The 12,913-nt window shown below is 39.1% G+C and overlaps 1 protein-coding gene across 2 annotated transcripts in view; it reads left to right on the top strand.

Annotated features, from left to right (window-relative positions):
• Positions 1 to 12,913, top strand: part of WDR7 (WD repeat domain 7) — a 365,672-nt gene that overhangs the window by 285,967 nt on the left and 66,792 nt on the right. For both annotated transcript variants that reach the window (XM_004745540.3, XM_004745542.3), the window contains one exon: positions 8,033 to 8,132. In XM_004745540.3, coding sequence (XP_004745597.2) covers positions 8,033 to 8,132 — 100 coding nt within the window. The remainder of the gene's footprint in view (positions 1 to 8,032; positions 8,133 to 12,913) is intronic.

Genomic DNA, 12,913 nt, shown 5'->3' on the forward strand with positions numbered 1-12,913 from the left:
GCACTTAAAATCCAGTAAGGAAATGAATACCATCTACTTTAGAACAGTGCATAAGCTCATTTTTTAAAAAAAAACTCCTCCAAACCTGTGGTTTGTTCTTATCCCATATGGTGATAACAATAATAGGATGTAAACAGTAATAATAGATGTAAACAGCTTCTATGCTAACTTCCAGGAAAATTCTTAAATTGGTTACCATTTTATTGTCTACTTTCTATAATAACTACAGATGTTAACCCTTTACTTTGGTGAATAGAAGTCACTCTCAAACCATTTTAGTCCATTTCCCTACTCCTAAAAACTCTATGACAGAAAGACTGTTTTTTCAATATTAAAGTTCTTCATAAAACAAAACAAAGCTAAAGCTTCCAGGACTATTCCATTTCCCTGTATAATGGAAAGAAAGGTTACTTTTCAGACTGTTTGAAATGATACATGGAGTTTCAACCCAAAATCCCTTTTATTAGTATCAGCAACTTTAAGCTGAAACTAAAATAATTTGCAGTTACTATCAGGTTATATTGGCAAATCACAAGTATTTAAGAAATAAGTATGAAATATGTGGGAGCTTTCATTTCCCTTATTTAGCATGTTAATAGCACTTGATTCTTTCTGTAGCCTATCTTCAGAGGTGCAGATGATGCTGGTTATGGTGATGGTGATGAAAGGTGCTGAAGTGTGCGTGTACTCACGATAGGAAGTGTTTGTTGTGGGCCAGGCACTATTCTGAGTGCTGTGCATGTATTAGCTCATTTATTTCCCACAACAACCGTACTCTTACTGTTCCTGCATTCATATAAGGAAACCAAGAAACCAAGGAATAGGCAGGTGACTTGTTCCAGGTCACAAAGTTACTCAGTGGCAGAGTCAGGCAATAAGAACTCTTTCCCAGGCACCAATACATCCTTAACATGCACACTATTTCCCTTGGGGAAATGCTGCTGCCTGTACAACATAGGAGGTGTTTCCAGCTACAGTGTGCCCATAACAAGTTCTTCCAGAAGGGAAGTAATTCGCCTATTAAATATTTAACAGTGTTATTCAGAAGATATCTGTTGACTCTTGAAAATTGACAAGAGGCTGGACAGGAGGTGATGACTTTCAAATGGAATTCACCCGTATCCATCACCATCCCAGAATGAGGGATTTTTTTTCCTTTTTGTCTTTTGAACTGGTGCCCTCCCTTGGAAAGAAGCACTTCTAGAAAACATTTCCCTGCCCTTTACTGCTCACGCCCCCACAAAACTAACACAGGTCCCCTTGAACTGGTGCCTTCGCCAAAGCCACTTTGCACACGGGTAAGTCTTGCAAACACATGAGCAGCACGGGGACCTAGGGTTCTGGGGGCAGTGTCGATACACATTTTGTGGAGTACCTCCTGCTTGACGGAGTGCCCCTGCCCTTGATGGCAGGGGTGCGCCTGTGAGAGCTGACGGCCAGTGCTTTGAAAACCTACTCCTCATTATTTTCCTAGCCCTCACGTGGTGGCCCTCAGAAGAGCTTTTTGGCATCTCATACTGGCCGGCACAGGGCTTGGGGCAGGTGCCTTGTCAGTGGTGCCTTCGATGGTGAGTGTCTTCTGCACGTCGCTGTGCTGCGGAAGGCCTGTTTTCCTTTCCCACAGAACAGGTTTGCCTGTGTTTAGGGCTTCAGGTTTTTTTTGTGGGTTATTGGGAACATGTTGTGGATATTGAGAAAGTCTGAGCCCTCATCTGGAATGCCCGATGAGTACAGGGATGCAGAGCGTTGATTAGCTTTTAAATAATTTTTGTTTACATTAATCAAGAAATTTTTATGCATATCCAGCAGAGAGTAACTGAATGAATCAATCTAAAAAGTTATTTCATGCAAATTAAAATTAAAATGTGATAACCATTTTTTCTCTGGTGTTGGTGGGAAAGGTAGAAAGGTGGGTAATACCAACTGGGGGCACTCTCAATTTTAGTGGGAATTGAAGGGAAATTGCCATTGCTTATCACATTAAAAATGTGTGTATACTTTAATTCAGAATCTCGCTTTGGGGATCTTGTCCTACGGAAACAGTCACCTCTATATATAAGGATCCATATACAGTATAACTTGTCAGGAAGGGAATATTCATACACAGAATTGACACACACAGGAGCCCGATGCAGGGATGAGAAAGGTTGACATGGGATCATGGATACTGACATGGGCAACATTCCTTGAAGTGTTGAGAGAAGGATAGAAGATTGCAGGGTAATATGTGTAACACGATACCATTTGTGCTATCAGAATTAGAAAAATCTCTCGGGTGCCTGGGTGGCTCAGTGGGTTAAAGCCGCTGCCTTCAGCCCAGGTCCTGATCTCGAGGTCCTGGGATCAAGCCCTGCATCGGGCTCTCTGCTCAGCGGGGAGCCTGCTTCCTCCTCTCTCTCTCTCTGCCTGCCTCTCTGCCTGCTTGTGATCTCTGTCTGTCAAATAAATAAATAAAACCTTTAAAAAAAGAAAAAAGAAAAATCTCTCAGAAGTCCCACCAAATCCTTGACAGTCGTTCATCCTTGGTAAGGGAGGGGTGTGAGAAGGAGGACTTCCTTTTTACTACGTACCTATTGGCAGTGTTTTGGGTTTTTTTACCAGTACATATGGCTTGAGACCTTTTTAACAAAAAGAGTCAAAAGTTTGTGAACCATTTTAAATCAACATCAAGAATTTCTAAAAGCCACTCAGTAATCCTAGTATCTCAATGGCTTATGAAAGTACATGTGCTTGTTCTACCATCAGTACTCAGTACATGTTAGCTCCAAGTCATGTAGTTAGAGAATTGTAAATAGTTCTAAATTGTAGATGGTTATATCCCACATTCTGTTCGACATCCTTAGATTTTAGATGGTTTCCTGTTAACCTGGAGATTAATTTTGGATTATCAACAGAGTGTTTCTTGTTGCTTTTTAATGCTCAAGGATATGATAGACAATAGTAACTCAGCATCCTGAAATCATTGGAAAATACCAAAGTCATGGTTAAGAAAGGGATGTTACCGGTTTCTAGGTTCCTCCCAAATCGTATTTTTGCCAAGAGTTGGGTATTGCCTTTTCCTTTGTGTTTCCAAATTGACTTTTAAATTTCACATCAGTGTTCTCTTATTTGAAGGTGATTTTTAATAAAAATTAAAAGGTCATCAATTTAAAGGAGACTATAAATAGAGAGTACCAAAGTTATTTAGAGACACAGGCACTGGGTGTTGGCGAACTCTGTAAGCAAAATGATTTGCTCCAGGATCCTGCACTCAATTCACATTTGTGCTTCACACCCATTTGTGGGGTGGCTGACACCCCACTGTGACTTAGTCATGGAAAGTTGAAGTCACAGAGACAGCTTTGGAAAAATAACCTATTCCAGTGTTTCTTGATGATCGATAAGTTATTATTTCTTTTAACTATGTTTTGTGTGATAATACCACGTTCATTGACATTTACATGTGGCAATATATCTGGCAGATTCACAGCATAGTTTTTATTTCCATAACAACATTTATACCAAAAATACATACTTTCTTGTATGCATCATTATTTAGACTATATTTGCCTTCTTGAATCTCAGTTCAAGTAATCTTTTCTAGTTCCCTAAGGTATAATTAAATAGTTTCCAGTATGCAACTGTCAGCCTCATGCTAACATACCCAGATGACAGAGACCTTTATAGATAATTACATATAAATCTGCAGTTACTTGTCTCAATTAAAAATTTATTTTTAGAGGGATCATGGCAGTTTCTTGACTTCTGTTTCTTCTGCCTAACTTTTTTGGACATGTTTTGTTTCTTTTATTTCCCCATCTCAATTATTATTATTTTAGACCCTATAAAATACTCATTGGCCATAAAAATCATTATGTTTTGCATAGTTTTTACACTAGTTCACTGGGGGATAGGCATAGTGTTTGAACTTCTTACTGCATTACTTTTTACTGCTCATTTGGACCACATTTATGTATTCATACATTCAGCAAAAGATAAAGTCTCTGGTGGAGAGAAACGAGCTATAAGCAAAATATTGTTTGATATCAGGGATGGTTAAGTACATTAAAGACAAAATAGGATAATGGACTACAGGATAATGGAGGAAGGGCTGCTATATTAGATAAGGTGGCCTATGAAGATCTTAGTCAAGATCACCTTGGAACAAAGACCTGAATGAAGGGAGGGTACAAGCCATGGAGATATCAGGCAGATGAAGTTTTCAAGTGGAGGGTGCAGCAAGTGTTAGAGCTCCAAAGTGGAAACCTTCTTTAAAAAAAAAAAAAAAAAAGCTTTTATTTGTTCATTTGACACAGAGAGACATGGCTAGAGAGGGAGCACAAGTAGGGGAAGTGGGAGAGGGAGAAGCAGACTTCCCAGTAAGCAGAGAGCCTGACAGAGGGCTTGATCCCAGGACCCTGGGTTCATGACCTGGCCGAAGGCAGACGCTTAACAACTGAGCCACCCAGGTTCCCCAAGTGGAAACACTCTTGGCATATTCGAGAAAGTACATGGAAATCAGTGTAACTAGAGCAGAGTGAACAGGAAGAGAGAAGATGAAGTCTGAGAGATGGGGTCCTGTCACAAGGATCTTGAAGGATTGTTGTGAACATGAGAGAAAGGTGATTTAATTCACGGTTGAAAAGGATCAATGAGATGGGATTGGGAAGGAGACAAACCATAAGAGACTCTTAATCTCACAGAACAAACTGAAGGTTGCTGGGGGTAGGGGTGGGTAGGGAGAGGGTGGTTGGGTTATGGACACGGGGGAGGGTATATGCTATGGTGAGTGCTGTGAAATGTGTAAGCCTGATGATTCATAGACCTGTACCCCTGGAGCAAATAATATATGTTAATAAAAAATTTTTTTTAAAGTATAAAATTTAAAAAATTATCAGAGTAATTGGAAGATGAGTCTGTCAAAGGAACCCTGAGGCCATGGTAATTTTCAAAGGACAGAAGTGATTTAAAATATTGCCAAAAGAATGATTTGAGATAAATAAATATTTATTTATTGGGAATAAAAAGAAAAGGATCACCCCAGTTGCATGTGGGCAGTAATGAAAGTGTGGGGCCAGTGACTAAATTTCTTGGATGATGACCACCCCAGACCCAGTAAGAAATATATTTTGTAACATTACTGGATTCCAGATTATTTTTCTTTCATGTACTTGGATGGTAGTGTTCTCTCTGACTTAGTAGAGTTTCCTTGTGATGGGCCAAGTTCCTTGTTCGGATTTGAATATAATAAAAGGATTCTTACCAGATTGTTACCCAAGAAAGCTGCCCAAGTGACACGTTGTTGATGTAGTGAACTGGGAGCTGAAGTACCATTTTAGAAGACTCAGCTCACATCAGTCCTTACTCTGAGAGCACCCCCTTCCAAATTATGAAGGAGTTTAAGACTTTCATGTAGGAATTTAAGACTTTCAGGTCACATCGAGAATAATTTTTAAAACTGTAGTGGATCCTCCTCTTCAACCACCTTTTGGGGTAGGGGCAACTAATGCATATCTCACAGTCCCTCAATGGAAAACTAGTACTCAGTGGAGAGTAGTTGAGGGGTATGCTGGGTTCTGGAAACCCTCGGCAGAGATAGACTCCCTACAGCCTGTCTCTCCCCAGAGTAGATACTTGTGAAGTGACTACATATATTTATACCACAGATTTCTTGTGTTGAAAGAGATACTGTTAAGGGAATAAAAAGTTTAACAAGAAGTCCAAAGATAAAAAACGTGCCCCAAGACCTTCACTGTCCAGAATTGTTTAAGATCTTGCTTAGAAGTATTACTCTAGCAATAAATTGCAAAGAATGACAAATGCAGACCTGTAATGTATGGTCCTTTCAGGGAAACTAAAGATGTGATACCAAGAATAGATTTGAATTCTTTTCTTCCATAAATAATGGTGTTTACAGATGATATAGAAGGATGAGGTTCATATCGGAGCATAGAAGACAGCCAGTATATCAGAAACTTTTGAAATTCTGGTTTAAGTAAATTTTGTCCACATAAATGTATTTCAGCACAGATTTCTTTTGAAAAGGATTATTTTGAGGGGTAATTACAGTCACGTTTTACAGAAAGATTTCAGCAGTATTGCAGCTACATCTGTGCGAAGTTTAAGAATAGATTTTAAAAATACTTCTGAAATTTCATTTTCCTGTGGCTATTAACCTGAACAGAATAAATATTCGCTAAAGCATTTGTTAGGTAGTATGTTCCATGTTACTGTAATTGCGAGTTAACTGTGTGTGTAGATGTCAGTGTAGCTATATAGTGATGCCCGACACTTAAACCACTGTAATGATTGAATAACAAAATAGTGAAGGTCTTAAACTCTTCTAGGGCATTTTTTAAATTTTCAAATATAGGTGCATCGGATTTTGAATGCCCATCCCTGCCTTCTCTGTTGCGGTAGCATAATGTGATGCTTCAGACAGGAAAGCATTGAGGAAACAGCCTTACCCTAGCCACTCAGTAGTGGGGAAGCTTCATGTGTGTCAGGAGCCTTTAGTGCCTTTCCTCCCCTCCAGCCAGTGTACAGAGAGGACATCCCATTGCCTGAGCACAGCAAAACCAAAACCAGCAGGAGGTAAAGTAGTGTCTCTCTCGTGCGACTGAAAAATGAAGCGTTAATCTTCCACTGAAGGGAAAGGAGTTGTTCTACTGGGTAAGGCTTAGGGATAGGACAGAACTATTAATGAATCCATCACTTGCTAATAAGGAACAAACAAAAGGTTTTAAAACTGAGTGTATCATTTTCCAGATTGACGAACTGTGTGAGAATGTCCTAATGCCATCCCATGCCTAGATGGCTTCATCACAATGTCGCTGGTTTCAAAATGTTCACATTTAAAACTCTAGTCTGTCTCCCAGCCTCACCAGAATTTCAGAAATGTCGTCACGTGACCTTGTAGGTGTTTTTACTCCATTTCAAGAAAGCATTAGAGAAATATTTCCTTGCTGTCCTCTCCTTTCCCTCTCCTGCCCATCTTTTAAAAAAAATGGTAGCAGAAAAGTTAGGTTGGTAGGACGACCACAGAGAAAAAAGTCAAGGAATGTGTGGTAGAATTGATGGGATATCCTCATAAATATTTAACGTAGGCCACTTGTTCATCTGGGCAACTCCTACCGAGACAATAGCACTAGATAATGGGAAGGTGTATTCAGAATTCATTGGGGATAGAAAATCATACCTTATTTACACTTGTAGTGATTTTTATTTATTTCTTCCCAGGCTCTAGCCAGATGGCCGGGAAATCTTTATGGCAAAGCATAGATCAGGAATTCAGATACCTAATCCACTCATGCAAATTAACTTAGAAAAAAAGAAGTAAATAAAAATAAATCAACCTCTTATAACCTTCAAATCATCCTCCCTCAGTATTCTTTTCATGTAATGCCAAATAAGTACCAAATGTGCTTCCTTGTACTACCTTTAGTCATAGCTGTCATTTAGAGAAACCAGTAAATGTGGAAAATCTATGGAATTTGCCAGATTTTGCCTTTTCCTTATGGATAACTTGCTAATTTCATTCTAAATTATTGATATGTACTTAAGCATAACATTAGTGTAGCTTTTTTATGATCTGCTAGAAAGTATGTTTCACTCCTTGATACTATAATAAAATGTGAGAACATAATTGGATTGAATATGTAAGCCTTTTCATCTTTTCCATTCTGTTTAAGTAGAAGTATTTGCATAATAATGACTATAGCAAAACTGAGTTTTCTTATTAAACCTTATTTGACCCTATTTCTTGCTTGAAAATTCAAAGGTGTTTGTAATGATGAAGTTGTTTTCTACTGAAAATAATTATCCATAGCCTAAGTGGTAATTTGCAATGTTTATCTGTCAGTTGACTTTAAGAGTTACTAAAATGAAACAGTTCTGAAAAATCTCAATGTATTAATTATAGATATATTTATTTAAAAATATGTATCAGAGCTGACTTCTATCTTTGAGATACGTTTTGTCCACTTCCATGTGCAGGTCATCTCACCTGGGTTTTTTGTTTTGTTTTTGTTGTTTGTTAAAATGTTCAATTCAGGTTCTACATGGTCAGCTATTATGAGCGGAATCACAGAATAGCGGTTGGAGCTCGCCATGGTTCAGTGGCCCTGTACGACATCCGGACTGGAAAATGTCAGGTAAATAAATCACTGTGACTTCCTCTCCATAAAGTGTGGAAGTTATTGAAAGGAGTGAGAGACTAGCACTTCACCAGTTGACGTGCTGAGCTGCTGGAACATTATGGATAATGCTAAAGGGATCAATAGTTTAATGAAGGACTCAAAGAATATAGAGCCCTACTGTCTTTATTCACTGGCATCGAAGGGCTGCTACGGATGGGTTCATAATAGAGCCTAGAGAAAGGTGATTCTGCTCGCCAGCTACTTTGCAATAAGTCTCTACATTTAAACAGTTTTCTGATTCTTCTATTTTTGCCGTGCATTGTCTTTTTTTCTTTTTTTTAAGATTTTATTTATTTGACAGAGAGCATGAACAGGGGGGAGGGGGAGAGGGAGAGGGAGAAGCAAACTGCCTGCTGAGCAGAGAGCCAAGAGGGCTTGATCCTAGGACCCTGGGATGTCCTGACCTAAAGGCAGACACTTAACTGACTGAGCTACTCAGGCGCCCCCACCAGGCATTTTCTGAAAATGTTTGATGTACGTTATGATTAATGACTAACCAAAAATTAATTTTCTAAGTAAAACAAGGGATTTGGCAATTCTAAGACAGCATCCTAGCCAGTGTTCAAAAGAAGAAGAAAAAAGAAACTGATGAGATAATATATTATTTTTATACTTTTATAAATCTTGTTGTACTTTTATAACACTTTATTGTTTATGAAGAATTGTTCTTGATTTTAATTTTCATCTTGATCACTTGATTCTCAGAATGTACCAGTTGGTTAGACAGGGCAAGTCTGGCCCCACTTTAGATATAAGTGAATCAAAGCTCCAAGAGAGGCTTTAAATCTCTTTATCCCAGAGGTCATACTGTTAACAAATGGCAAAACCAGGGCTAAGCTCCCCTGTGAACATGGTGAATTTATAGAGCTCATTGATAAATAGTCCAAGTCATAACTTCTTATGTTTCATTATAGCATTTATCAATGCTGATCTATTCAACCGTATTAGGAATTATATTCAACTATGTTAGATAAGTATGTAGTCAACTGTATTAGGAATCTCCAGAAGAAATATAAAGAAATTCGTAAGGATATATCTAAAATTTTATACTGCCTCTAAAATTTAATAGGCTATTAATTAATTCTCCAAAAGCTTCCCTGGCTGCTTTCCATGAAAACAGTAGTTCTAAGAGCTGCTAATAGATGTTGGGGGTAAAAATTTCAGGGGTCAGACAAGTTTAGGGGATACTGTTGGAATGTTGAACACGTTTCTTTATGCAAACATTCTCAGTCTCTAATGTGTAAGTGTGCATTTTGTGTGAGAGCGTAGAGGGTGGATGTCAATTTTTTTTAGACATTAACTCCTTATTGGTGGCCATGTTTGTTTGTTTGTTTGTTTTACTCTGAACTCCGAGCAGTGAAATCACTCTAAATACTTGTTTAAAAATTAAGTTCCATGTTGTTTGTAAGATTCTCTCCTAAAAGGGACAGATTCTTCAAGTAGCGTTTTCAGCATCTATTCTGGTAAGACAGTTTTTAAAAATGAGAGTATATCATTACTAGCAGAGAAAGCAGAGGGAAGACTGTTACTGGACAAGACACAGTTGGCAAAACCAGCAGAGAGAAACCTGATGCATTATGGGCAAATGTCTCAATGCAGGTTTTTGGAACATGCAAAAAACATAATAATTTGGATATTCTATTCTTTTTAATTCAATTACTTAGGATACACTTACTAATCAAAGGCATTCTTTCTTAACAGGAATTTGTAATGTCATTCTTAGCCTGTTTTATTTTCTGTCCATCATTTTAGTACATTTAGACATTTTAGTGCCTCCAGATTTTTGTCCACTTCAGCTTCTTGATTTTGATGTCCCAGATTACCGTTAGTTTTATATGACTGAATAACCTTCACCTTCCAGTTCTGTATGAAAATAAAGGTTACCTTTTCTTCTGATCACTGAGAACAGGAAAATGAAGCTACATCTCTAAGTCTTAACTGCTTTTGCCGGTCACCAGTTACATCCAGTGCCAGTGACACTTCGGGGATTCTCTTAAATCTTTTATGGTGTCAGTGTTGTAGTATTTGAAATAAGCGAGTAAGCTGTTGAAACAGAATGCACAAGTGTAATTGGCATGTTCAGAAATGATGTCTTAGAGGTGAATCCAAGGACTAGGGAGTTTGAACTGGGAATGCAGTACTGCATTTCCTGACCAGCTATTGGAATCAGTTGACAGAGAGAGTGGGACAGTTTTCCTAGCACGCACAGAGACATGGAAATAGAACCTAAAACATGCAGAGACGATAATTAGTAAATTCACTGGACTCTAGGGGGTGGGGTTCCAATTAGGTGGAAAGATAAGATGTAACCACCATACAGGGAGAGTCACAGCTGATGGGAGAATCTGCTGTGGTCTATCCAGGATGCAGAGAACACAGGACTGGGGGGGAAGAGGGTGAACATGCAGATTCCCTGTCATCGTTACTAGATTGGTTGGTAACAGAGAGCATAGAGCATAGAAGCACTAAATCCCCTTCCCCTTACTTTTTGGCATTGGCTGCTGTTTTTTTTTTTTTTTTAATCCATTTTCTTCCTACATGTTCTTCCAAAACACACACAGTAGGAGATGATACAAAGCCACAGAATACATATGCATATCTGTATAGAGCATGAAGTCTACGTGAGCGTTCTCAAGCTCTTGCCGAGATCACCCCCGCCCCTTTCAGTAAATGAAGCTCTCTGGAACACAGCCACGCTCCTTGCTTTGAGGGCCATGTGTGGTGCTGTCACACTACAGCAGAATTGAGTCATTGTCGCCAGCGAAGACCTTACATGGTCTGCAAAGCTGAAAATATTTACTATGTGGCCCTTTACAGGAAAGGTTTGCTGAGCTGTGCCTTAGCTCACCAAGGAGGAAGAGTTAGCGAATTTAACTACAAAGTCCATTAAAATGCTGCAGTGTAATGTATCAGAGAAGATGAATTAGAAACTGGGCAGCTTGCATCCCATCTCCACCGCTTGTGAATTTCATAACCTTGGGGAAGTTTCTCAATCTATCTGAGCTGAAGCTTCCGCACGGTAAAGGTAGTAGAAATAGTGCGTACAAAATTAGCAAGACAGGAAACAACATGTGTTGGAGGGGATGTGGAGAAAGGGGAACCCTCTTACACTGTTGGTGGGAATGCAAGTTGGTCCAGCCACTTTGGAGAACAGTGTGGAGATTCCTTAAGAAATTAAAAATAGAGCTTCCCTATGATCCTGCAATTGCACTACTGGGTATTTACCCCAAAGATACAGATGTAGTGAAAAGAAGGGCCATCTGTACCCCAACCAATGTTTATAGCAGCAATAGCCACGGTCACCAAACTGTGGAAAGAACCAAGATGCCCTTCAATGGACGAATGGATAAGGAAGATGTGGTCCATATACACTGTGGAGTATTATGCCTCCATCAGAAAGGACAAATACCCAACTTCTGTAGCAACATGGATGGGACTGGAAGAGATTATGCTGAGTGAAATAAGTCAAGCAGAGAGAGTCAATTATCGTATGGTTTCACTTATTTGTGGAGCATAACAAATATCATGGAGGACAAGGGGAGTTAGAAAGGAGAAGGGAGTTGAGGGAAATTGGAAGGGGAGGTGAACCGTGAGAGACTATGGACTCTGAAAACAATCTGAAGGTTTTGAAGGGGCAGGGGGTGGGAGGTTGGGGGAACCAGGTGGTGGGTATTGGAGAGGGCACAGATTGCATGGAGCACTGGGTGTGGTGTAAGAACAATGAATACTGTTACGCTGAAAATAAATTAAAAATTTTTAAAAAAAATAAAAAAGAAAAGAAAAAAGAAATAGTGCCTGTTCTTGCATGAGAAGTAAATAAGGTAATTGATGTGAAATTCTTAGGTTAGTCTTCAGTAAGCACAGGTTGCTATTGTATTCAGATAAACTTGGAAATGCATCACATTGCAATTAAATTACCTTAATTGTAGAGAACATGCAAGGTCACATGGAGATGTGAGAGTGTTTGTAGACTCTGGGGCCAGTTCACAGTCGTCAGTGAGGAGCACTTTGGTGGATGAGTTAAGCAGGGCTGCCTTAGGGCATGTGCAGATTCTTCCTTCCTAAAGGCAACTCTTGCCTGTGCTGTTAGGCTGACTCTCTACTGATTGTGCAAATCAGAACTCTGATGCAGCTCGGTAGTTAAAAATCCTTCTGTGCTGCTGACTTCGCTTTTACCTGGCGACTGCTAGCAACTGAGGCCTATACCTGACTCGAATTTTGCTTAATTAAAAAGAAAAAAAAAAGAAAAGAAAAGTAACTCTCTATGAAGTACTTAAATTTTGTTGGTAGGCAGTATTCTTGATAAGCAGGCTAATTAAGTTCCATGAATCCTTAGAGCTGCAGGTTTGTGTGTGGTTAAATCAGCAATGAAAATCCTCCCTCTAGCAATATTTGCCTTTGGTTTGGCAGACTTGATATTATGTCTCACTGATTTTCCAATCTCTTTGAAACCCAGCCTCTGTAATAAATACCTGCCCACTCTCTACAAGTTTCTCCCAGGCTCCTGTTAGCTAGTTTTCCTCTCGAAGGTTGTTCCGTGTCACTTGGGGTCTCTGATCCACTGTGGGAAATACAGATGTTTACTTCCTTTGCCGTAGTGCTCACAAAAACGCAGTGATGTATGCCAGAAAGTGTGGCCGAAGTCTTATCTAAATCTTGAATTATTAAGAGAACTTTATCATTGAAAAGTTTAAGTTCCTTAACTCATTTTTGAAGCCTGTTTTTCAGTGCCTAGA

The sequence above is a fragment of the Mustela putorius genome, unplaced genomic scaffold, assembly GCF_011764305.1.
Source record: "Mustela putorius furo isolate JIRA1106 unplaced genomic scaffold, ASM1176430v1.1 tig00003858_pilon_pilon_pilon, whole genome shotgun sequence".
In the NCBI taxonomy this organism is placed as follows: Eukaryota; Metazoa; Chordata; class Mammalia; order Carnivora; family Mustelidae; genus Mustela; species Mustela putorius.